Below are 26,391 nucleotides of genomic sequence, written 5' to 3'. Positions count from 1 at the left end.
TGTAACACAGCCGGCTCACAGGCAGGCAGGCAGGCAGGCAGGCGGGCGTCTGGCCACCCACAGGAGTCACTGGTGTGTGGTGAGACCGTGATTACCCAGCTGACTTGAGCCCCCCTGCCTGGGTGGCACTCTGCTAATTGTGCACTGTCCCTGGGAGCCCCTTGGAAATCCTCTAAGAATCCCCTAGGTACCTCCTAGGAGCTCCTGGCCACAGCTGGCGGTGGCATAGGCCCGGATTCGAAACAGTGCATTCTGCACTCCAGGGTGTGCCTTTACAGGATGCACCACTCGGGAGTCCCCTATTATTGTTAAAGATAATAAAATATTATAATCAGATTTGTAGGTCAACAGATCCACCATAAATAAAGCGGCTTCTTGTTCCTGATGAAGTCATTTCCACCGTGCTGCTGATGTGCTGCTGTGTGAGAGTGCTAATCTGGAGTGAAATGTGTTCAGGCTTTCACACACACACATTGAGCGAGACACACACATTGAGAGACACACATACGCACACTGGAGCACACACACACACATTGAGAGAGACACACACTGAGACACACACACATTGAGAGACATACACTCACTGGAACACACACACATTGCAAGAGAAACACACTGAGACACACACACACACTGAGAGAGAAACACACTGAGACACACACACACATTGATAGAGACACACACTGAGACACACACATTGAGAGAGAGACACACACACACACATTGAGAGAGACACACACTGAGACACACACACACAGAGAAACACACCGAGACACACACTCACACACACACATTGGGAGAGACACACACACACATTGAGATAGACACACACTGAGACACACACACACTGAGACACACACACACATTGAGAGACACACACACACATTGAGAGAGACACACACTGAGACACACACACACACACACACATATACACACACATTGAGATAGAAACACACCGAGACACAGACACACATTGAGAGACATACACACACACACACACACACACTCATTGACAGTGTTCTTCTCTATTCATTGTCTTCCCTGAATTATAGAAGGCGTTCCTGTTTTTCCGAGTATTCGGGTTCCTCTATAAATGTCACCAAAGTTTCCGAGCCTCTCTCTGAGTGACTGTTCGCCCAGTCAGTTCTGTTATGTGCTGAGAATATTATATCATTGGGTCAATCGGGGTCAGGGGTCACTCTTAGAGAGATCTATGACAGACAACTGAATAAATGTTCATTGAGACATGACTTCAAATCTGTCTGTATATTGGTTTATCTGCCTTTCTGTCTTGTCTGTCATTCTGTTTATCTATCAGTCTATCTCTCTCCCCTCCCTTCTGCTCTCTCACACTCTCTCCTCTCTCTCCCCACGCAGGCTCGGTGTCTGTCTGGCTGTTGCTCTGGCTGGCAGTCTGCTCCCCTAGCCCTGCCTATTCCTGCCCCAGGCTGTGTGTCTGTTACCCCTCCCCGATGATGGTCAGCTGCCAGTCTCAGAACTTCTCGGCGGTGCCGGCCGGCATTCCCTATGACAGCCAGAGAGTATTCCTCCAAAACAACCGCATCACAGAGCTGCAGGCAGAGTCCTTCGGCTTCCAGACACAGGTACCGTCTTGCCCTGTTCACACTTCACATTTATGGGTAACCCCCTTTTCTCCCCCAATTTATAAATTGTTTTTAAGACTATGTCTGCCTCACCACTGCTGCTGCTGCTGCGATCTCCCCCGCAGTGACTCCTTCTCGGCTGGGAGAGGCTGGAGATAGACAAACACACTCAAGCTTTTGTCCTCCGAAACAACAACGTGCAAGCCCACACAATAATCTAAATGTAATTCAATTACATACTTATTTTGTTCATATATGCAGTCTTTTACAGAGTTTTTTAAACATACATATATAATTACAGGAAGGTAGGATGTTGGAGACAAATAGAAAATGTATGGGGGGGTCCATCTTTTAAGAGACACTATTTGACTGTCCCTTGAGTGCAGGTCTCTTAATACATGTTTGACTGTAACTTGAAATTGAGCTTGAAAATGATCTTCCTCTCTCTCCCCCACCTCTCTCTCTCTCCCTCTCATCAGGTCCTGTGGCTCTACTCCAACAACATCAGCTCCATCAAACCCGATTCCTTCAGCGACATGCGAGATCTGGAGGAGCTGGACCTGGGGGATAACCCCTCCCTGCGCACCCTCCATCCTGACTCCTTCCGGGGGCTGGACAAGCTGCAGAGCCTGCACATATACCGCTGCCAGCTGGGGACCCTGCCCGGAAACATCTTCAAAAAACTCTACAGCCTGCAGTTCCTTTACCTGCAGGACAACCTGCTGCAACACATCCAGGTGAGAGAGAGACAGAGAGAGAGAGAGAGAGAGAGAGATTACAAAGAAAAACACCAAACAATGCATGCAGGGCTGAATTAGGCCTTTATCCATTGATTATTAACATCCAAAAAAGAGCATTAAAATACTGGATTCATCTAAAAACTAGTGATCCAAACTCACTCCATCATAAAGCCCTGCAATACCAAGAGCTCAGCCCAGAAAAGAGTCCCCTCAGCCAGCTGGTCCTGAAGCTCACTGAGCTGAGCAACACTGACATCAGTCAGCTTCAGGACAGCACTGCAAAAACAATTCCAATTAGTGTAAACCAAATTATAAAACACCTGAAACACTCCTATCTGGACCATTGGGATACAAATACTAAAACACAAAACAAACTAGAGTGCTATCGGACCCTAAATAGAAATTACACCCTGGCAGAATACCTGGTAACTGTCAGAAACACAAAGCAGAGGCAGATCCTGACCAAATACCGGCTCAGTGACCACAACCTGGCCATTGAAAAAGGCCGACAGAGGCAAACCTGGCTGGCCAGGGAGAACAGGCACTGTGGTCACTGTGAGACAGGAGAGGTCGAGACAGAGATTCACTTCCTGACACACTGTGAAAAATATAAAAACATAAGGGACATTTTCTTCCCCAAATTCTGTGATTTAGTCCCAGAATTCCCAAAAATGTGTGATACCCAGAAGCTGTCAATCCTGCTGGGGGAAGACAAACACACAGCCAGACTGGCTGGTCAATACGTGGAGACCTGTCATAGCCTGAGGGACAGACCGTGAACACGTCACACTAGAGAGGGAAAAGAGAGAGGGAGGGAGGGAGGGATTCTGTTTAATATAGAAAGAGGGAGGGAGGGAGGGAGGGGGTATTGTATAATTGAGGGAGGGGGGATTCTGTTTAATATAGAGGGGGGAAGGGGGTACTGTTTGATATAGAGGGGAAGGGAGGGATTCTGTTTACTGTATTAATATAGAAGGAGGAGGGATACTGTTAGTATTAAGAAAAATTCTTTGTCTGTATATTTGAGTTGGTTATGCCATGTATGTGCTTTGGCAACACAATTATTTTTATTGTCATGCCAATAAAGCCAATTTGAATTGAATTGAATTGAATTGAGAGAGAGAGAGAGAGAGAGAGAGAGAGAGAGAGAGAGAGAGAGAGAGAGACCTCCTATCTAATACAGTGCGCCTCCAACCCTGCTCCTGGAGCCCCCCCCCCATCCTATCTAATACAGTGCATCTCCAACCCTGCTCCTGGAGCCCCCCCCCATCCCCCCCATCCTATCTAATACAGTGTGTCTCCAACCCTGCTCCCGGAGAGCCCCCTCTATCCTATCTAATACAGTGTGTCTCAATCCTGCTCCTGGAGAGCCCCCTCTATCCTATCTAATAGAGTGTGTCTCCAACCCTGCTCCTGGAGAGCCCCCTCTATCCTATCTAATACAGTGTGTCTCAATCCTGCTCCTGGAGAGCCCCCTCTATCCTATCTAATACAGTCTGTCTCAACCCTGCTCCTGGGGGGGAAGGGGTGACAGGAGGCAGATACATACAGGAGAGCTATAACACAAATAATTTTAATTATATAATTTAACATACAACTTTTTGGTAGTACTGAATTTTCATGTGCCAAATATCAATCTCTGTCCCTCCCCTTCCCCCTCCCTCTCTCTCCCCCTCTCAGGACAATCTCTTCTCAGACCTGGTGAATCTCACTCACCTCTTCCTCCACGGCAACCAAATCCGAGTCCTGTCTGAAAATGTCTTCAGAGGTCTGGTCAACCTGGACAGGCTCCTCCTCCACGAGAACCGAGTGCGACAGGTCAACCGCAAAGCCTTCAGGGACCTGGGTCACCTCACCACCCTCTTCCTCTTCAACAACGCCCTAACAGACCTCCCTGCTTCGGCCCTCTCCGATCTCTCATCCCTGCAGTTCCTCAGACTCAACGGAAACCCCTGGAGCTGCTCCTGCCAGGCCCGCCCTCTCTGGGAATGGTTCCGTCAGGTCCGGATCTCCAGCTCCGAGCTCCTCTGCGCCGGTCCCGAGGAGAGGAAAGGTCTAGATTTGAGGTTCTTGAGAGAAATCGATTTCGCTCCCTGCCCCATGATGCCTTACTATCCGAGAGCCCGCGTCACTTACACCTTCAGCACCAGAACGAGATGGTGGTTCCCCAAATCGGGCAAGGCAAGCGGGGGGAATTCGGACAAATCTAAAGGCTTGGATGGAAAGAAAGGACAACAGCAAGACAACAGTTACATCAGTCCAGATAAAAGTCAAACCAAAAGTTACGAAGCTGAGTCCACATTGACGAAAGTTAAAGAGCAAGACTACTGGGAGAAATATGAAAACGAAGACTCCACTATTCGTTGTTACAAGTTGGATTGTTTGAAAGAAGCAAACGGGAAGTCCAGAGGCGTTTGTCCAGAAGCGTCCCTCTTTCTCCTCTCTCTCTCCCTCACTCTCACCCTCTCCCTCTCTCTCACCCTTCACTTTCTTTTTCCTGAAACCATGTGAAGAGCATTTGTGAATTTCCCCTTAAAGTCTATATTGAAAAGATATTACGATTCAATTACTGCTCTGCAGTGTTGAGTTTCCTATAGACCAGCTCTGCTCTGAAACTGCTGTGTGATAATGAGTCTTATTAAAACTGCTGTGCGATAATGAGTCTTATTAAAACTGCTGTGCGATAATGAGTCTTATTGAAACTGCTGTGCAATAGGGAGTCTCATTGAAACTGCTGTGTGATAGGGAGTCTTATTGAAACTGCTGTGCAATAGGGAGTCTCATTGAAACTGCTGTGTGATAGGGAGTCTCATTGAAACTGCTGTGCGATAGGGAGTCTTATTGAAACTGCTGTGCGATAGGGAGTCTTATTGAAACTGCTGTGCGATAGGGAGTCTCATTGAAACTGCTGTGCAATAGGGAGTCTCATTAAAACAGCTGTGCAAAAGGGAGTCTTATTAAAACTGCTCTGTAATAGGGAGCCTTACTGAAACTGCTGTGCGATAGGGAGTATCATTGAAACTGCTGTGCGATAGGGAGTCTTATTGAAACTGCTGTGCGATAGGGAGTCTTATTGAAACTGCTTTGCGATAGGGAGTCTTATTGAAACTGCTGTGCGATAATGAGTCTTATTAAAACTGCTGTGTGATAATGAGTCTCATTAAAACTGCTGTGTGATAGGGAGTCTTATTGAAACTGCTGTGCAATAGGGAGTCTTATTGAAACTGCTGTGCAATAGGGAGTCTTATTGAAACTGCTGTGCGATAGGGAGTCTTATTGAAACTGCTGTGCGATAGGGAGTCTTATTGAAACTGCTGTGCAATAGGGAGTCTCATTAAAACAGCTGTGCAAAAGGGAGTCTTATTAAAACTGCTCTGTAATAGGGTGTCTTACTGAAACTGCTGTGCGATAGGGAGTCTTATTGAAACTGCTGTGCGATAATGAGTCTTATTAAAACTGCTGTGTGATAACGAGTCTTATTGAAACTGCTGTGCAATAGGGAGTCTTATTGAAACTGCTGTGCAATAGGGAGTCTTATTGAAACTGCTGTGCAATAGGGAGTCTTATTGAAACTGCTGTGCGATAGGGAGTCTTATTGAAACTGCTGTGCGATAGGGAGTCTTATTGAAACTGCTGTGCGATAGGGAGTCTCATTGAAACTGCTGTGCAATAGGGAGTCTCATTGAAACTGCTGTGTGACAGGGGGTCTTATTGAAACTGCTGTGCAATAGGGAGTCTCATTGAAACTGCTGTGAAATAGGATGAGTCTCATTGAAACTGCTGTGTGACAGGGGGTCTTATTGAAACTGCTGTGCAATAGGGAGTCTTATTGAAACTGCTGTGAAATAGGGAGTCTCATTGAAACTGCTGTGTGATAGGGAGTCTTATTGAAACTGCTGTGTGATAGGGAGTCTTATTGAAAATGCTGTGTAATAGGGAGTCTCATTGAAACTGCTGTGCGATAGGGAGTCTCATTGAAAGTGTTTGAGAGAGACCCAGGGAAAGCACTGTTTTAAAAGGAACTAATCTAAAAAGTTATATAAAAAATGAAATGTTGTCTTTCCTATAGACTCGCTCTGTACAGCTCTGCAGTGTTGATCTGTCTTTCCTTTTAACCTGCTCTGTACAGCTCTGCAGTGTTGAGTTTCCTATAGACCTGCTCTGTGCAGCTCTGCAGTGTTGAGTTTCCTATAGACCTGCTCTGTGCAGCTCTGCAGTGTTGAGTTTCCTATAGACCTGCTCTGTGCAGCTCTGCAGTGTTGAGTTTCCTATAGACCTGCTCTGTGCAGCTCTGCAGTGTTGAGTTTCCTATAGACCTGCACTGTGCAGCTCTGCAGTGTTGAGTTTCCTATAGACCTGCTCTGTGCAGCTCTGCAGTGTTGAGTTTCCTATAGACCTGCTCTGTGCAGCTCTGCAGTGTCGAGTTTCCTATAGACCTGCTCTGTGCAGCTCTGCAGTGTTGAGTTTCCTATAGACCTGCACTGTGCTGCTCTGCAGTGTTGAGTTTCCTATAGACCTGCTCTGTGCAGCTCTGCAGTGTTGAGTTTCCTATAGAACTGCTCTGTGCAGCTCTGCAGTGTTGAGTTTCCTATAGACCTGCTCTGTGCAGCTCTGCCGTCTTGAGTTTCCTATAGACCTGCTCTGTGCAGCTCTGCAGTGTTGAGTTTCCTATAGACCTGCTCTGTGCAGCTCTGCAGTGTTGAGTTTCCTATAGACCTGCTCTGTGCAGCTCTGCAGTGTTGAGTTTCCTATAGACCTGCTCTGTGCAGCTCTGCAGTGTTGAGTTTCCTATAGACCTGCTCTGTGCAGCTCTGCCGTCTTGAGTTTCCTATAGACCTGCTCTGTGCAGCTCTGCAGTGTTGAGTTTCCTATAGAACTGCTCTGTGCAGCTCTGCAGTGTTGAGTTTCATATAGACCTGCTCTGTGCAGCTCTGCAGTGTTGAGTTTCCTGTAGACCTGCTCTGTGCAGCTCTGCCGTCTTGAGTTTCCTATAGACCTGCTCTGTGCAGCTCTGCAGTGTTGAGTTTCCTATAGAACTGCTCTGTGCAGCTCTGCAGTGTTGAGTTTCCTACAGACCTGCTCTGTGCAGCTCTGTTCATAATGAATTACAAATTACACTTCTTTTAAAGTGTTTTGCCTTTTTTTCCCAGTTTTATGTCTCTCTCTCTCTCTCTCTCTCTCTCTCTCTCTCTCTCTCTCTCTCTCTCTCTCTCTTTGACTTTCTTAATTGCTATGAAAATCACTACAAAATATTCTGCAACTGTTTTAAGATGTTTACAGATTATATATATATACAAAATGTGTTTCAGATGTTACAATTTGAAACTGTTTTCTTTTTACTTTGAAATTGCATGTATTTTATTTAATTTCAGTGCAAAATGACTATTTTTTTTTTTGAAGGGACTGATCCATTTAGGTGCAGTCAAAGAGAGGGGTGGGGGAGTTTGGACTAGTAATAATACTGTAATAATAATAATAATAATAATAATAATAATAATAATGATAATAATAATATGCAAAATAGCCTTAGACCAATCACCCCCTATACTAACTATAATGGACTGTTCCGTGTTACTTTGTACTTTTTTTTTTTTTTTTAAGGTGTTGGATTGCCTGAATTTGTGTAATTTTAGGAATTTGTTTATAAAGTTGTGTATTGATTTTTTCATTTATGTATTTATTTGTTTATTTTGTTCATTAATTTTCATAAGTGTTAGATCTCAGGAATTTAAGATTTACAACATTTTTATGGATTTTAAAAACAGCACTGTACTGCACTGGGGATCTGAGAGCCAGCTAATTCAATACAGTCCAGTCTAATCTAACAGCACGGCACTGTACTGGGGATCTGAGAGCCAGCTAATTCAATACATTCCAGTCTAATCTAACAGCACTGTACTGTACTGGAGATATGAGAGCCAGCTAATTCAATACAGTCCAGTCTTATCTGACAGCACAGTACTGTACTGGGGATCTGAGAGCCAGCTAATTCAATACAGTCCAGTCTAATCTAACAGCACAGTACTGTACTGGGGATCTGAGAGCCAGCTAATTCAATACAGTCCAGTCTAATCTAACAGCACGGTACTGTACTGGTGATCTGAGAGCCAGCTAATTCAATACAGTCCAGTCTAATCTAACAGCACTGTACTGTACTGGGGATCTGAGAGCCAGCTAATTCAATACAGTCCAGTCTAATCTAACAGCACAGTACTGTACTGGAGATATGAGAGCCAGCTAATTCAATACAGTCCAGTCTAATCTAACAGCACTGTACTGTGGATCTGAGAGCCAGCTAATTCAGTACAGTCCAGTCTTATCTAACAGCACTGTACTGGATATCTGAGAGCCAGCTAATTCAATACAGTCCAGTCTAATCTAACAGCACTGTACTGTACTCATGATCTGAGAGCCAGCTTATTCAATACAGTCCAGTCTAATCTAACAGCACGGTACTGTACTGGGAATCTGAGAGCCAGCTAATTCAATACAGTCCAGTCTAATCTAACAGCACTGTACTGTACTGGGGATCTGAGAGCCAGCTAATTCAATACAGTCCAGTCGAATCTAACAGCACGGTACTGTACTGGGGATCTGAGAGCCAGCTAATTCAATACAGTCCAGTCTAATCTAACAGCACTGTACTGGGGATCTGAGAGCCAGCTAATTCAATACAGTCCAGTCTAATCTAACAGCACGGTACTGTACTGGGGAACTGAGAGCCAGCTAATTCAATACAGTCCAGTCTAATCTAACAGCACAGTACTGTACTGGGGATCTGGGAGACAGCTAATTCAATACAGTCCAGTCTAATCTAACAGCACTGTGCTGTACTGGGGATCTGAGAGCCAGCTAATTCAATACAGTCCAGTCTAATCTAATAGCACTGTACTGTACTGGTGATCTGAGAGCCAGCTAATTCAATACAGTCCAGTCTAATCTAACAGCACTGTACTGTACTGGGGATCTGAGAGCCAGCTAATTCAATACAGTCCAGTCTAATCTAATAGCACTGTACTGTACTGGAGATATGAGAGCCAGCTAATTCAATACATTCCAGTCTAATCTAACAGCCCTGTACTGTACTGGGGATCTGAGAGCCAGCTAATTCAATACAGTCCAGTCTAATCTAACAGCACTGTACTGGGGATCTGAGAGCCAGCTAATTCAGTACAGTACAGTCTTATCTAACAGCACTGTACTGGAGATCTGAGAGCCAGTTTATTCAATACAGTCCAGTCTAATCTAACAGCACGGTACTGTACTGGGGAACTGAGAGCCAGCTAATTCAATACAGTCCAGTCTAATCTAACAGCACTGTACTGTACTGGGGATCTGAGAGCCAGCTAATTCAATACAGTCCAGTCTAATCTAACAGCACTGTACTGTACTGGGGATCTGAGAGCCAGCTAATTCAATACAGTACAGTCTAATCTAACAGCACAGTACTGTACTGGGGATCTGGGAGCCAGCTAATTCAATACAGTCCAGTCGAATCTAACAGCACTGTGCTGTACTGGGGATCTGAGAGCCAGCTAATTCAATACAGTCCAGTCTAATCTAACAGCACTGTACTGTACAGGGGATCTGAGAGCCAGCTAATTCAATACAGTCCAGTCTAATCTAACAGCACGGTACTGTACTGGGGAACTGAGAGCCAGCTAATTCAATACAGTCCAGTCTAATCTAACAGCACTGTACTGTACTGGGGATCTGAGAGCCAGCTAATTCAATACAGTCCAGTCTAATCTAACAGCACTGTACTGTACTGGGGATATGAGAGCCAGCTAATTCAATACAGTCCAGTCTAATCTAACAGCACGGTACTGTACTGGGGATCTGAGAGCCAGCTAATTCAGTACAGTCCAGTCTTATCTAACAGCACTGTACTGGAGATCTGAGAGCCCGTTTATTCAATACAGTCCAGTCTAATCTAACAGCACTGTACTGTACTCATGATCTGAGAGCCAGCTAATTCAATACAGTCCAGTCTAATCTAACAGCACGGTACTGTACTGGGAATCTGAGAGCCAGCTAATTCAATACAGTCCAGTCTAATCTAACAGCACTGTACTGTACTGGGGATCTGAGAGCCAGCTAATTCAATCCAGTCCAGTCGAATCTAACAGCACGGTACTGTTCTGGGGATCTGAGAGCCAGCTAATTCAATACAGTCCAGTCTAATCTATCAGCACTGTACTGGGGATCTGAGAGCCAGCTAATTCAATACAGTCCAGTCTAATCTAACAGCACGGTACTGTACTGGGGATCTGAGAGCCAGCTAATTCAATACAGTCCAGTCGAATCTAACAGCACTGTGCTGTACTGGGGATCTGAGAGCCAGCTAATTCAATACAGTCCAGTCTAATCTAACAGCACTGTACTGTACTGGGGATCTGAGAGCCAGCTAATTCAATACAGTCCAGTCTAATCTAACAGCACTGTACTGTACTGGGGAACTGAGAGCCAGCTAATTCAATACAGTCCAGTCTAATCTAACAGCACTGTACTGTACTGGGGATCTGAGAGCCAGCTAATTCAATACAGTCCAGTCTAATCTAACAGCACTGTACTCTACTGGGGATCTGAGAGCCAGCTAATTCAATACAGTCCAGTCTAATCTAACAGCACAGTACTGTACTGGGGATCTGGGAGACAGCTAATTCAATACAGTCCAGTCGAATCTAACAGCACTGTGCTGTACTGGGGATCTGAGAGCCAGCTAATTCAATACAGTCCAGTCTAATCTAACAGCACTATACTGTACAGGGGATCTGAGAGCCAGCTAATTCAATACAGTCCAGTCTAATCTAACAGCACGGTACTGTACTGGGGAACTGAGAGCCAGCTAATTCAATACAGTCCAGTCTAATCTAACAGCACTGTACTGTACTGGGGATCTGAGAGCCAGCTAATTCAATACAGTCCAGTCTAATCTAACAGCACTGTACTGTACTGGAGATATGAGAGCCAGCTAATTCAATACAGTCCAGTCTAATCTAACAGCACTGTACTGGGGATCTGAGAGCCAGCTAATTCAGTACAGTCCAGTCTTATCTAACAGCACTGTACTGGAGATCTGAGAGCCAGTTTATTCAATACAGTCCAGTCTAATCTAACAGCACTGTACTGTACTCATGGTCTGAGAGCCTGCTAATTCAATACATTCCAGTCTAATCTAACAGCACTGTACTGTACTGGGGATCTGAGATCCAGCTAATTCAATACAGTCCAGTCTAATCTAACAGCACAGTACTGTACTGGTGACCTGAGAGCCAGCTAATTCAATACAGTCCAGTCTAATCTAACAGCACTGTACTTTAGATATGAGAGCCAGCTAATGCAATACAGTCCAGTCGAATCTAACAGCACGGTACTGTACTGGAGATATGAGAGCCAGCTAATTCAATACAGTCCAGTCTAATCTAACAGCATGGTACTGTACTGGTGATCTGAGTGCCAGCTAATTCAATACAGTCCAGTCTAATCTAACAGCACGGTACTGTACTGGTGACCTGAGAGCCAGCTAATTCAATACAGTCCAGTCTAATCTAACAGCACGGTACTGTACTGGGTATCTGAGTGCCAGCTAATTCAATACAGTCCAGTCTAATCTAACAGCACTGTACTGTACTGGGGATCTGAGAGCCATCTAATTCAATACAGTCCAGTCTAATCTAACAGCACGGTACTGTACTGGGGATCTGAGAGCCAGCTAATTCAATACAGTCCAGTCTAATCTAACAGCACGGTACTGTACTGTACTGGACATTTTGGTAGGGGCTGTGTTCACATGCGACAATTGACAAGCTCTTACCAAGATGGCAGCCCAACAACAAACAGAAAAAAAACGAGAAAATATTTTAACTTTTGTCATTCTTTTAACAAAAAAATAAAAACATTCCGTGTTGTATTGTGTTGTATTTTTGTAAAAAAAAACAAACATGTTGAATAAATGCTTTATTTAAAAAAAAAAAAAAAAACCTAAAAAAACATCTTTTGTGTTTCCTCTTTTCAAGCAAAATCCAATGGGACTTTATTTGATTTCATGCCAAACACACATACATCAAATATATTTCTGTCAATAAAAACATAATCCTTAAAGGTGATTAAATTAGTTTTATCTTTTCTTAATGAATGTCTTTTAAATTTGTAAAATTATAACCCATTAAAATAGAACAAATCGACAGAAATTAATGCATTTGTCGCTCGTTACCCTTTTTCATTTTTTTATTATTATAAAGTCCAGCCACTGTAAAATATCAGAAATTATCGCGATCGCTAAAACCCAGCCCATCACAGATGCATCATGGGAACAAAGAACAGTCGTTTGAAATTGAATACGAATATATTCAATATTTGACCAAAAAAGAGGGGATATGGCAGGAAGACAAGTAAGAGAATAATCTTTTTTTATTGTATTTTCTTAATTAAACAGGAAAAAGGAAACTTTTTTTTTCTCAGCGTCTTTTCTGTGTTTTCAACGTGTTGTGTTGTCAGGATACCGTACACACTTAACTCGCTCAGTCAAAAATAGATTTTTTGAAGCTTAACTATTTAATTTATTTTTTTGTAATATTTTTAAAAATTCTCCCAATTTGGAATATCCAATTGTTTTTTTTTATGGCGCTGCTGCAGCTTCCCGTATCGACTCGGGAGAACGAAGACTCATCATGCGCATCCTCTGAAACAAACGCCGTCAGCCACCCTCCTCTTGTCACACTGCAACAGCAAAGCCAGCCGCACCTGGCTGTAGCGGTGTTTGAGGAAACGCAGTTCTGCCCACAACTCGCAGGAGACCGGTCGCCACAGGAGTTGCTGGAGCTTGTTGAGACAATGATTACCAAGCTGACCTAAACCCTCCCAACCCGGGTGGCACTCTGCCAACTGTGCGCCGCCCCCTCGGCGTTCCTGTCGGCGATGGCATAGTCTGGATTGGAACCAGCGATCTCCAGGCTATAAGGCACACCTTGCAATTCAGATGAAGCGCCTCAGCTGGATGCACCACGCTCCCCCCAACAATTCAGCAATTCAGTAGGCTACGTTTGACCCGTTCAGTTAATCAGTGCAGTGTTTTTCACTAGTTTTCTGTTAGGTTATCATCTGTTTTCTTTCTCAGTATTAGCCGTGATTTCCTGGAAAATGTGACAGTGGCGACCTGCAAGTTTGGTCCATCCATAATTAAATACTCTACTGCAGTTACTGCTTGCTCTTAAATATAACTCTATTTAATGTATTGCAGCTGCTCTTATTTAAACTGCCTTTACATTGATTTCCACATTCCATTTTGCACTCGTTATTCGTCCGATTTGATCTCCATTCTGCTTCCAAGCTGATGGCTGGGAAGCCTATTGTTTCTGTTAGGATTAAATAGCTACGTATTTTGAAATAAAGATGTATTCATTATTATGAACGTTAACAGAAAGTATATTGTATTTACTTTTCCCATGTGTGCTTGCCTTGTACAAATCTGACAGTTTCAACAAAGGCATTTGACTTGGGTTCATTAGTTAGCCTATACTGCCATCTACAGCATTACTGCGGGAGCCGTTTACTTCTTTTGGATATTTTCACAATTAACCGTGCGAGCATGTAGTCGTGGCCGAGTGGTTAAGGCGATGGACTTGAAATCCATTGGGGTTTCCCCGCGCAGGTTCGAATCCTGCCGACTACGTAAGCTTTGTTTTTAATTGATTGTATGTGTTCATTGTTAATACATGTTTAAAGCACAGGAAGTCTGAAATATTACTGGTTGTACTTCATATCGCTTCGGTTCATTTTGTTAAAGAATGTTCATTTTGGGGATCAAACCCGCAACCTTGGCGTTATTAGCACCATGCTCTAACCAACTGAGCTAACCGGCCACACACTCAAAACTTGATACTAGAACCCGAGGAAAATAAGTCCTGCGGACATTATGATTGTTCTACCAAGAAGTTCTCATGTTAAACTGAACAATAACACATTCAAAGTATTGGAAAGGCATAATTAGAGGCCTCGTCATAATGAGGCAGTTTAACAGTGTGAAGGATGTGGTGAGGTGCAGGCTTGCGGTGACTTTCTCTCATTTAACGACCTTGTGATTTGAATACTAACAAGAAAAACAAATCAAATTACCAAGCATTCGGTGGACGTTTTAAGAAATAAATGAACAAAAAGGTTTGTCAGAAGTGGGATTCGAACCCACGCCTCCAGAGAGACTGCGACCTGAACGCAGCGCCTTAGACCGCTCGGCCATCCTGACTTACACCGACGACTTTGCACAACACTGCAGTACACTGTTGAACCTCCAATGTCTGACGCTACAGTAAATCACCTGGTGTGTGCGTGAACTTATTCTTTTTCTGTTTATATTAAGGAGGGCGACCTGTTTCGTCGCATTCTATATGGGATCACAAGGACACTCCTCTTACAGACAGAAAATTTACGGCAAACAGAGCGATCGCTTCACGGTTAGAAACAAATCAGAACAGTCTGTTAGCAAATTAACTTCATGAAAAAAACACACAGGACTTACATAAATGTTACAGATATTTTCGTAGACACAAAAGTTGTAACATAATTGAGTACATTTGTAAACTATCCGCCAGTAACAGACATTATCTCACATTATCTCTAGTTTCAAACGCATTATCACAGGCGGCACAATTACGACATGGAAAAAATCCAGTATATTTGTCCAGTACACCGAGATCTCTCGAACGTTTCAATGAGTCAGCCCTTAATAAACACACTCCGTGTTCATTTCTGTGTATATGACATTGTCTATACACAATACCTGCCATGTAAGCCTATTGGTATCAAACCGATCACAATTAATGTGATCCGTGTTTTCAGTCAGAATGATAGTTTTAATCAATCGTCGAAAAAGCAGCAGTGCTTTGCAACTGTAGTTCGTCTTGCGTACCTTTAGGAAAGATATCCACTCAGAACGTGTCCGCTTCCTCCAGCCCCCTAAGGAACACTGGAGGGGTCATCAATAACAGGGAGCAGTTGGCCAAAAAACAACACTCACTGCCTCCTTCACGCTCAAAAGTGAACACTCTCACTCTTCCTCGTGGATAGCGAGTCCAAACACTTTAAAAACGCATTTCGCTAGCAAATCGCTATAGAAATGATCTCTGAAAGTATTGTTTTATGGGCAAGTGGCCGACCGTCTCCCTCCAACTCTGAGTGGCACCGGTAGCTGTGCCGCTGACAAATAGACAGGAGCTTTCATATAATGCAATTGCTGTTGCCCAGTGAGGTGTTACAACAACATTTCAAACTCATTCCAAACTGCAGGCGGTTAAAAGCTAAATTGGGTTCAAGTTTCTCGTATGATTTAAAAAGTAGGAGCCAGTTGCCTCATTTGCATTGTCTGCCTTCCTCCTTTGCACTGTGAAGTCTATCAAATTTGTGATTAAAATCTGAATACGATTCCCATTTGAATCGTATATATTTGGTTTCCAATTTAGCTCTATGCATACACACTGTTCTGTTGAGACTCCCAAGGTGTTATGTAATAAAACACCATAATCGGTTAGCACGTTGGGCTGTTAATCGAAATTTTGGTGTTTCAAGCCCACGCAGAGATGATGCTTTTTGCATTTCTTTATCGCATTAGAAAATGGCACTATAATACGTTTTTATTTCCTCCAATTACACTGAAGAAAAAATGTGCTGTTTTTTTAATTCAAAAAATTAATTAAGAAAAAATAGCCCTAGTCGTGCTGTTTGCAAAAACCCGGCATCGAAGCAGGGACCGTTACAGTCTAACGCTCTCCCAACTGAGCTATTTCAGCTTGACGCGATTTTGCTATCCAGGCCGCATTCTTTTCGTCACTCGCCTTTTTGTCAAGCCAGTAAACCTGCATGTAATGAGAAACGTTCAACAGTTCGGAAACACCACAATAGAATCCAATGCCTTTGCAAATGTGTTTCCAAACTGTTAGTTTTTCTCCCAAATGCGGTTTCTCAAAAAATGGTTTTGCCTACTTTTTATTATTATTATTACTTTTTCCAGAGTAAGACCAAAAGGCAAACATCCAGGAAATAGTTAAACACTGCTACAGCGCTTGAAATGTCTCAACAAACGTTTAGCTCTAAAATGTGTACATTAAAAGTCTATTAACATCTTTAACACAATCATCTGTGTTCCAATAGCGGTTAATCCACATGGTGATCAATAAAGTGAATGCTGGCTTTGTTCACATATTCGCAAGACGTTTTCACGATTCACGCATATTCTGAACAAGCACACTAGAATATGGTAATGAAAGGACAGGAAAATAACTGCTTTATTGGCTCTTGTCTTGTATCGTCACCTTGATTACTGTCCGTAAGAAAGTGGCATTAATCAAAAACCTAATTATGTAAGGTTCCCAATGCGCAAATACGCAGCATACTTAAACTTCTTCACAATCTTAAATCTTCCCACATGAGTGTCAAATACGTACTGACAAGTACGGCCCTTTCCCAGTGTAACACTCTGCTGTGTTTGAACAGCAACGATGGCTTGGATATGATGTATTAAACCACGATACTATTGTTCCCACTTTCTTTATTACTACCAAATGTGCTTTTCGCGTCAGCCCTTGTGGCCTAATGGATAAGGCACTGGCTTTCTAAGCCATGGATTGTGGTTTCGAGTCCCATCTGGGGTGTGATTTTGTTATAGGACGCTGTGTGGTCCAGTTGTTAAAGATAAAGGGCTTTTAACCAGGAGGTCCCCCGGTACAAATCCCACCTCAGCCACTGACTCATTGTGTGACCCTGAGCAAGTCACTTAACCTCCTTGTGCTCCGTTTTTCGGGTGAGATGTAAATGTAAGTGACTCTACAGCTGATGCATAGTTCACACACCCTAGTCTCTGTAAGTTGCCATGTGTATAATAAAAACGAACATAATTATGGTATGTTTTATTAGCATGAAATACTTTGTAGATCTTGTTATCTGCTAAGTCCGCTCACGCTAGCCAGAACGTGCTCGAGTGCTCTGGGAACAGCCATGAAGCAAGTCAATTTTTCAGTTCAATTAAATAACTACTTTGTTTTTGTGGATGGGGGTGTTTCTTGAAAAGATCAGTTAAATAGCTACGTATTTTGAAATAAAGATGTATTCATTATTATGAACGTTAACAAAAATTATATTTTATTTACATTTCCCACGTGTGCTTGCATTGTACAAATCTGACAGTTTCAACAAAGACATTTGACTTCGGTTCATTAGTTAGCCTATACTGCCATCTACAGCATTACTACGGGTTTCGTTTACTTCTTTTGGATATTTCACAAATAATTGTGCGAGCATGTAGTCGTGGCCGAGTGGTTAAGGCGATGGACTAGAAATCCATTGGGGTTTCCCCGCGCAGGTTCGAATCCTGCCGACTACGTAAGCTTTGTTTTTAATTGATTGTATGTGCTCATTGTTAATTCATGTTTAAAGCTCAGGAAGTCTGAAATATTACTGGTTGTACTTCATATCGCTTCGGTTCATTTTGTTAAAGAATGTTCATTTTGGCACCATTACAAATGCTGTGGTTTCTTTAAAGAAGAAAAGCCGTGGCCCGTACGGGGATCGAACCCGCGACCTTGGCGTTATTAGCACCACGCTCTAACCAACTGAGCTAACCGGCCACACACTCAAAACTTGATACTAGAACCCGAGGAAAATAAGTCCTGCGGACATTATGATTGTTCTACCAAGATGTTCTCATGTTAAACTGAACAATAACACATTCAAAGTATTGGAAAGGCATAATTAGAGGCCTCGTCATAATGAGGCAGTTTAACAGTGTGAAGGATGTGGTGAGGTGCAGGCTTGCGGTGACTTTCTCTCATTTAACGACCTTGTGATTTGAATACTAACAAGAAAAACAAATCAAATTACCAAGCATTCGGTGGACGTTTTAAGAAATAAATAAACAAACAGATTTGTCAGAAGTGGGATTCGAACCCACGCCTCCAGAGAGACTGCGACCTGAACGCAGCGCCTTAGACCGCTCGGCCATCCTGACTTACACTGACGACTTTGCACAACACTGCAGTACACTGCTGAACCTCCAATGTCTGACGCTACAGTAAATCACCTGGGGGGGTGTGAACTTATTCTTTATCTGTTTATATTAAGGAGGGTGACCTGTTTCGTCGCATTCTATATGGGATCACAAGGACACTCCTCTTACAGACAGAAAATATACGGCAAACAGAGCGATCGCTTCACGGTTAGAAACAAATGAGAACAGTCTGTTAGCAAATTAACTTCATGAAAAAAAACACACAGGCATTACATAAATGTTACAGATATGTTTCGTAGACACAAAAGTTGTAACATAATTGAGTACATTTGTAAACTATCCGCCAGTAACAGACATTATCTCACATTATCTCTAGTTTCAAACGCATTATCACAGGCGGCACAATTACGACATGGAAAAAATCCAGTATATTTGTCTAGTACACCTAGATCTCTCGAATATTAAAATGAGTCAGCCCTTAAAAAAACACTGTCCGTGTTCATTTCTATGTATATGACATTGCCTATACACAATACCTGTCATGTAAGCCTATTGGTATAAAACCGATCACAATTAATGTGATCCGTGTTTTCAGTCAGATTGATAGTTTTAATCAATCATCGAAAAAGCAGCAGTGCTTTGCAACTGTAGTTCGTCTTGCGTACCTTTTGGTAAGATACCCACTCAGAACGTGTCCGCTTCCTCCAGCCCCCTAAGGAACACTGGAGCGGTCATCAATAACAGGGAGCAGTTGGCCAAAAAAAAACAAACACTCGCTGTCTCCTTCACGCTAAAAAACGAACACTCTCACTCTTCCTCGTGGATAGCGAGTCCAAACACTTTAAAAACGCATTTCGCTAGCATTATATATAAAGTTTATTAAAAAAAAGTCTGAAATATTACTGGTTGTACTTCATATTGCTTCAGTTCATTTTGTTAAAGAATGTTCATTTTGGCACCATTACAAATGCTGTGGTTTCTTTAAAGAAGAAAAGCCGTGGCCCGTACGGGGATCGAACCCGCGACCTTGGCGTTATTAGCCAAGGAAACCCGAGGAAAATAAGTCCTGCGGACATTATGATTGTTCTACCAAGTTGTTCTCATGTTAAACTGAACAATAACACATTCAAAGTATTGGAAAGGCATAATTAGAGGCCTGGTCATAATGAGGCAGTTTAACAGTGTGAAGGATGTGGTGAGGTGCAGGCTTGCGGTGACTTTCATGTATTTCATGTCATTAGATGATCAAAGCCCCTTTGTGCCAGTGCGCATTCAGAGGAGACGCGCTGAGAAAATCCGTCATCTGTGTCACTCAGTACTGCCAGCTTTCCCTCGTTGGTGATATATTGGTCAGCATAGCTGCTTTCCAAGTAATTGACCCGAGACGATTCCCAGCCAGTACAACTGTGTTTATGCCCACGTTTCAAATAATAAACATCATAAAAGCAAATTGCATTGTTTTATGTTTTCTTTACTTTTAAGCTGAGAATCAAACACACTTCTGACAACTTCATAGCCCTGCTGACTACGAGCAAATATTGAGTCGGCTGTTTCCCTTGACCCTGGTGATACCGAGTGTTTTCCTAGTATCAGCATCGGAATTAGCATGCGTTTGGCATGCTTGCTGTGCACTCTAGCATTGCATAACAAGCATACACTACGGCAGGAATTCGTGGCGCAACGGTAGCGCGTCTGACTCCAGATCAGAAGGTTGCGTGTTCCAATCACGTCGACGTCAAAGCCTTTGTTTCTATTCCACACCATTTAATTTTGTGATGTGTTTGCAAATACTAGTTTGGAAGAATTTAATGTACAGCAAGTAATAATTGATACCTTTAAGATGAACAGGCATTTAAGAATTAACAACGAAGACATAAAAAGGGACACAACACCAACAGAGTTCAAGCCCATCACCTTAACCACTTGGCCACGACTACTTGGTGCAACGTGCCAAGATCTATAAACACAGACCACATATATCACAGACCAAGAACAAATACACACACACTGTTTTAAATAAAACTGACGAAACCATAATCCCTGGTTAAGGAGGCCAGTGCCTTATCCTTTAGGTGACTTCCAGATGGATAGCAGTCAGCGAGACAATACACGACCAGAGGAATAAATTTGTTGATTTTACTATAAAGATTGTTTCAATGAAATCAACAGCTGATACCAAACTCTTGTCAGCACTCAATACCATTTTAATTTCTTTTTTAAATCGGACTAAAATAGCGTTCCTAACACGATTGTATTTTCTGTTGTAAACAGACTACTTGTTGAAGTCACTGAAAAATACTGTGTGTCCAAACATGTATTTAACTTGATTGTTTTAATATTCCAAATAACATATTACTTTGAAAAACATCTCCGTCGGCCACTGGATCGTGGTCTCAGGCTGGGATACGGACCATTGAGAACAGTATAAACGATCTATGACTGGAAGTAGCTTACATGAGAAATGCTCTCGTTAAACATGCTAGGATGATCGACTTCGGCATTCTCCAACTGCTGTTTACATTTTCTAACAAGTTATGTGAACGAATACAAAGTTTGACCCTTTCCTTGTAAGTGGGGGTAAGCACAAGTTATTTTCAGATGTAATGTCTTTATTTAAGCACAATCAAGTCCTGCGTAGTGCAAATCACATTACTATATTTTTTATATTAGTCAAGTCCTATTGAAAGAGTTCTTAAATAGTTTCAACATTATCAATGATCAATTTGAAATTTGCTTATTGATTTAAACCAGTATGAGATGCACACTCAAAATGTGTCCCCTTCCTTCAACAACCCCCTGACTGAAGATTGGAGTGGTCATCACTAGCAGCCAGCAGGTGCCCGAAAACAACACTCATTGTCAGCTCGGTGCTGAGAAGTGGCAAGCTCTACTTCATTAATATGATACAATGACTGGGCAACAACGAGGTGTTACTTTAACAATACCAACTAACTTGAGACAGCCAAGACGTTGAAGTATACCTTAAGTCTGTCATGTGATGCAATAACAGGTTTTAGCATTTTTGCATTTTCTGCTTGGTCAAACAAGCTCAAGCCACAGCACACAGCGCTGATGCATCGGAACAGAGGTGGATTTTAAAGCGACTGAATCAACGAGCTGAGACTACTTTTTGAAGAAACTGAAAACATCCTCTCGTCGAAAAATGTGCTATTTAGTTAATTTATTTATTTATTGAATTTGCAAATGGCAGACTACATACATGGGAATAAATATAAAAGGCTTGAAGTTTGCTTGCATTGCATACATTTAATTGTGATTACAGACTTTTCTGCCGTGTTGCTTTCTTCTTAGATGTGGTCTCAGGTTCGGTTGAGCCGATTTGTCTCTGTGGCGCAATTGGTTAGCGCGTTCGGCTGTTAACCGAAAGGTTGGTGGTTCAAGCCCACCCAGGGACGATGTTTGTGCATTTCTTAATCACATTAGAAAATGGCACTCTGATACGTTGTTATTTCTTCCAATTAAACAGAACAAAAAAAACCGCTCTATTTTTCAGTTCAAAATAATACAAAACAAAAATAGTCTTGCTATTTGCCGAAACCCGGGATCGAACCAGGGACCTTTAGATCTTCAGTCTAACGCTCTCCCAACTGAGCTATTTCGGCTTGACAAGACTTGCGTTTTTTGTCACCCCAGTAAACCTGTGTATTATGAGAAACGATCAACAGCTCGGCAACACAATAGAATCCGATGCCTTTACAAATGCGTTTCGAAACACTTAAGTTTTCACCCAGATGCGGTTTTCAGCCGAAACGGGGGGATAAAACTGCCTATGATCAAAGTGGGCAGAAAAGTTGCATACTTTGCATACCGTATTGGGAGAAAAGAAAGCGGATCATCAAATTGATCAATGCTAATGTTAAAACAATTTAAGAACACTTTACATAGGCCTTGACTAATATAAAAATATAGTAATGTGATTTGCATTACGCAGGACTAGATTGAGCTTAAATAAAGACATTACATCTGAAAATAAACTGTGCCTACCCCCACTTACAAGGAAAGTGTCCAACTTTGTATTCGTACTCATAACGTGTTATAACATGTAAACAGCAATTGGAGAATGCCGAGGTCGATCATCCTAGCATGTTAAACGAGGGCATTTCTGGTGTAAGCTTCTTCCACTAATAGATCGTTTATACTGTTCTCAAAGGTCCGCATCCCAGCCTGAGACCTCGATCCAGTGGCCGACGGAGATGTTATTCAATTTAATATTAAAACAAGTTAAATACATGTTTGGACAAAATATTTTTCATTGACTTCAACGAGTAGTCTGTTTACAACCAAATGCAATCTGTGTTAGGAACGCTATTTTAGTCTGAATTAAAATGGAAATTAAAATGGTATTGCGTTCTGACAAGAGTTTGGTATCAGCTGTTGATTTCCTTGAAACAATCTTTTATAGTAAAATGAACACATTTATTCCTTTTAAGAATAAATAAAATTGAACTGTCAGAGGAGGATTTGAACCGACACCTCCACTTGGAGACCAGAACACAGAATTCTTTGGAAAGACAGAGTCCTTAAGTCTAGCGCTGTAGACCACTCGACCATCCTGACAAACTGCGTTCATTACAGCAGAAAACCGCATTATTTATTTCAGCACAGCCTAGGGTTGTCATATCAAGGCCCGATCGGGTTTATTACGCACATACCAACTGTTGCTCCATGAATGATGTAATGACAAGTGTTAAAACAGAAACGGTTTGAAGCCAACCCACAAAAGTAAGACTATTTATTTCAATATCGTTATAACTATAAACGATGCACGCATTTTACAATAGCAATTGCTATATGACAACGACCAAAAAGTAATTTTGTTGCAATACTGTATACAGTGTGAACAGAATCAGATATTGCTCTGTTGCATCGAAGAAACATCTACATTTTGTATTTAAAAAGGACGTCCAACGTGGGGCTCGATCCCAAAAGAGAGCGGAATGTTCATCAATGATCAAGAACAGCTAAAGTGAAATAGCATTCAAGTCCCGCTTCGCGCTCAGAAGAAAACACTGTAACTCCTCGTTATGGTTAGCGAGACCAGACACTAAAAACGCATTTCACTAGAAACAAACTATAGAAATGATCCCTGAAAGTATAGTCTTAACAAATATGTGGGTAAAACAACTTCCCTACTCCCGGCATGATGGTGTCTGATTCGGTTTCCTTTCTAGAATATTTTGTTCATAGTAATGTTAATAATTGCCAATGCGTTTCAAACACAAAACTCACGTTCTGACAAGGTTCCATAGTGTAGTGGTTATCCCGTCTGCTTTACACGCAGAAGGTCCTGGGTTCGATCCCCAGTGGAACCACTTCAGTTTGTTTTTACAATATGACTCCCTGGTCAAGACAAGGTAGTTCTGGGTTTGGCCGATCATTAGATTGCGGATGTAAGGTCTCCGGTCCCATCGTAGAAGCAAGATAGTTTATTCACAAAAAATACATACACTTTTATTTATGTTTCTTTTGTTGGTAAATTAACCCAATACATTATTGCATTCTGTCACGTCATTAGATGATCAAAGCCCCTTTGTGCCAGTGCGCATTCAGAGGAGACGCGCTGAGAAAATCCGTCATCTGTGTCACTCAGTACTGCCAGCTTTCCCTCGTTGGTGATATATTGGTCAGCATAGCTGCTTTCCAAGTAATTGACCCGAGACGATTCCCAGCCAGTACAACTGTGTTTATGCCCACGTTTCAAATAATAAACATTATAAAAACAAATCGCTTTGTTTTATGTTTTCTTTACTTTTAAGCTGAGAATCAAACACACTTCCGACAACTTCATAGCCCTGCAGACTACGAACAAATATTGAGTCGGCTGTTTCCCATGACCCTGGTGATACCGAGTGTTTTCCAAGTATCAGCATCGGACTTAGCATGCCTTTGGCATGCTTGCTGTGCACTCTAGCATTGCATAACAAGCATACACTACGGCAGGAATTCGTGGCGCAACGGTAGCGCGTCTGACTCCAGATCAGAAGGTTGCGTGTTCAAATCACGTCGAGGTCAAAGCCTTCTTTGTTTCTATTCCACACCATTTAATTTTGTAATGTGTTTGCAAATACTAGTTTGGAAGAATTTAATGTACAGCAAGTAATAATTGATACCTTTAAGCTGAACAGGCATTTAAGAATTAACAACGAAGACATAAAAAGGGACACAACGCCAACAGAGTTCAAGCCCATCACCTTAACCACTTGGCCACGACTACTTGGTGCAACGTGCCAAGATCTATAAACACAGACCACATATATCACAGACCAAGAACAAATACACACACACTGTTTTAAATAAAACTGACGAAACCATAATCCCTGGTTAAGGAGGCCAGTGCCTTATCCTTTAGGTGACTTCCAGATGGATAGCAGTCAGCGAGACAATACACGACCAGAGGAATAAATTTGTTGATTTTACTATAAAGATTGTTTCAATGAAATCAACAGCTGATACCAAACTCTTGTCAGCACTCAATACCATTTTAATTTCTTTTTTAAATCGGACTAAAATAGCGTTCCTAACACGATTGTATTTTCTGTTGTAAACAGACTACTTGTTGAAGTCACTGGAAAATACTGTGTGTACAAACATGTAATTAACTTGATTGTTTTAATATTCCAAATAACATATTACTTTGAAAAACATCTCCGTCGGCCACTGGATCGTGGTCTCAGGCTGGGATACGGACCATTGAGAACAGTATAAACGATCTATGACTGGAAGTAGCTTACATGAGAAATGCTCTCGTTAAACATGCTAGGATGATCGACTTCGGCATTCTCCAACTGCTGTTTACATTTTCTAACAAGTTATGTGAACGAATACAAAGTTTGACCCTTTCCTTGTAAGTGGGGGTAAGCACAAGTTATTTTCAGATGTAATGTCTTTATTTAAGCACAATCAAGTCCTGCGTAGTGCAAATCACATTACTATATTTGTTATATTAGTCAAGTCCTATTGAAAGAGTTCTTAAATAGTTTCAACATTATCAATGATCAATTTGAAATTTGCTTATTGATTTAAACCAGTATGAGATGCACACTCAAAATGTGTCCCCTTCCTTCAACAACCCCCTGACTGAAGATTGGAGTGGTCATCACTAGCAGCCAGCAGGTGCCCGAAAACAACACTCATTGTCAGCTCGGTGCTGAGAAGTGGCAAGCTCTACTTCATTAATATGATACAATGACTGGGCAACAACGAGGTGTTACTTTAACAATACCAACTAACTTGAGACAGCCAAGACGTTGAAGTATACCTTAAGTCTGTCATGTGATGCAATAACAGGTTTTAGCATTTTTGCATTTTCTGCTTGGTCAAACAAGCTCAAGCCACAGCACACAGCGCTGATGCATCGGAACAGAGGTGGATTTTAAAGCGACTGAATCAACGAGCTGAGACTACTTTTTGAAGAAACTGAAAACATACCTCTCGTCGAAAAATGTGCTATTTAGTTAATTTATTTATTTATTGAATTTGCAAATGGCAGACTACATACATGGGAATAAATATAAAAGGCTTGAAGTTTGCTTGCATTGCATACATTTAATTGTGATTACAGACTTTTCTGCCGTGTTGCTTTCTTCTTAGATGTGGTCTCAGGTTCGGTTGAGCCGATTTGTCTCTGTGGCGCAATTGGTTAGCGCGTTCGGCTGTTAACCGAAAGGTTGGTGGTTCAAGCCCACCCAGGGACGATGTTTGTGCATTTCTTAATCACATTAGAAAATGGCACTCTGATACGTTGTTATTTCTTCCAATTAAACAGAACAAAAAAAAAACCGCTCTATTTTTCAGTTCAAAATAATACAAAACAAAAATAGTCTTGCTATTTGCCGAAACCCGGGATCGAACCAGGGACCTTTAGATCTTCAGTCTAACGCTCTCCCAACTGAGCTATTTCGGCTTGACAAGACTTGCGTTTTTTGTCACCCCAGTAAACCTGTGTATTATGAGAAACGTCAACAGCTCGGCAACAATAGAATCCGATGCCTTTACAAATGCGTTTCGAAACACTTAAGTTTTCTCCCAG

General features: G+C 42.1%; 2 protein-coding genes and 14 non-coding genes across 16 annotated transcripts in view; 7 read left to right on the top strand and 9 right to left on the bottom strand.

Annotated features, from left to right (window-relative positions):
* Positions 1-26,391, bottom strand: part of LOC131702963 (zinc finger protein 135-like) — a 145,234-nt gene that overhangs the window by 84,845 nt on the left and 33,998 nt on the right. The gene's annotated exons all lie outside the window — the stretch shown is intronic.
* On the top strand, positions 1,841-4,952 carry LOC131703012 (reticulon-4 receptor-like 2). The gene is made up of 2 exons (XM_059005892.1): positions 1,841-2,341; positions 4,025-4,952. The coding sequence occupies exons 1-2, from the start codon at positions 2,003-2,005 to the stop codon at positions 4,853-4,855; spliced, it is 1,170 nt and encodes a 389-aa protein (XP_058861875.1). The 5' UTR covers positions 1,841-2,002; the 3' UTR covers positions 4,856-4,952.
* On the top strand, positions 13,937-14,018 carry trnas-uga (transfer RNA serine (anticodon UGA)). Its single transcript has one exon. It is a non-coding gene; the product is annotated as a tRNA-Ser (tRNA).
* Positions 14,507-14,588, bottom strand: trnal-cag (transfer RNA leucine (anticodon CAG)). The gene has a single exon. It is a non-coding gene; the product is annotated as a tRNA-Leu (tRNA).
* LOC131703362 (small nucleolar RNA U3) lies at positions 15,266-15,481 on the bottom strand. The gene has a single exon (XR_009309828.1). It is a non-coding gene; the product is annotated as a small nucleolar RNA U3 (small nucleolar RNA).
* Positions 17,636-17,717, top strand: trnas-aga (transfer RNA serine (anticodon AGA)). Its single transcript has one exon. It is a non-coding gene; the product is annotated as a tRNA-Ser (tRNA).
* On the bottom strand, positions 17,888-17,961 carry trnai-aau (transfer RNA isoleucine (anticodon AAU)). The gene has a single exon. It is a non-coding gene; the product is annotated as a tRNA-Ile (tRNA).
* trnal-cag (transfer RNA leucine (anticodon CAG)) lies at positions 18,260-18,341 on the bottom strand. Its single transcript has one exon. It is a non-coding gene; the product is annotated as a tRNA-Leu (tRNA).
* Positions 19,021-19,235, bottom strand: LOC131703455 (small nucleolar RNA U3). Its single transcript, XR_009309911.1, has one exon. It is a non-coding gene; the product is annotated as a small nucleolar RNA U3 (small nucleolar RNA).
* On the top strand, positions 21,684-21,757 carry trnan-guu (transfer RNA asparagine (anticodon GUU)). The gene has a single exon. It is a non-coding gene; the product is annotated as a tRNA-Asn (tRNA).
* Positions 21,892-21,964, bottom strand: trnaf-gaa (transfer RNA phenylalanine (anticodon GAA)). The gene has a single exon. It is a non-coding gene; the product is annotated as a tRNA-Phe (tRNA).
* LOC131703470 (small nucleolar RNA U3) lies at positions 23,252-23,464 on the bottom strand. The gene has a single exon (XR_009309926.1). It is a non-coding gene; the product is annotated as a small nucleolar RNA U3 (small nucleolar RNA).
* On the top strand, positions 23,602-23,674 carry trnav-uac (transfer RNA valine (anticodon UAC)). The gene has a single exon. It is a non-coding gene; the product is annotated as a tRNA-Val (tRNA).
* Positions 24,303-24,374, top strand: trnaw-cca (transfer RNA tryptophan (anticodon CCA)). The gene has a single exon. It is a non-coding gene; the product is annotated as a tRNA-Trp (tRNA).
* Positions 25,983-26,056, top strand: trnan-guu (transfer RNA asparagine (anticodon GUU)). The gene has a single exon. It is a non-coding gene; the product is annotated as a tRNA-Asn (tRNA).
* Positions 26,193-26,265, bottom strand: trnaf-gaa (transfer RNA phenylalanine (anticodon GAA)). The gene has a single exon. It is a non-coding gene; the product is annotated as a tRNA-Phe (tRNA).

This window comes from Acipenser ruthenus, chromosome 32 (assembly GCF_902713425.1).
Source record: "Acipenser ruthenus chromosome 32, fAciRut3.2 maternal haplotype, whole genome shotgun sequence".
Lineage (NCBI taxonomy): Eukaryota > Metazoa > Chordata > Actinopteri > Acipenseriformes > Acipenseridae > Acipenser > Acipenser ruthenus.
Note: the sequence above shows the minus strand (reverse complement) of the source record. Positions and strands in the feature narration are given on the sequence as shown.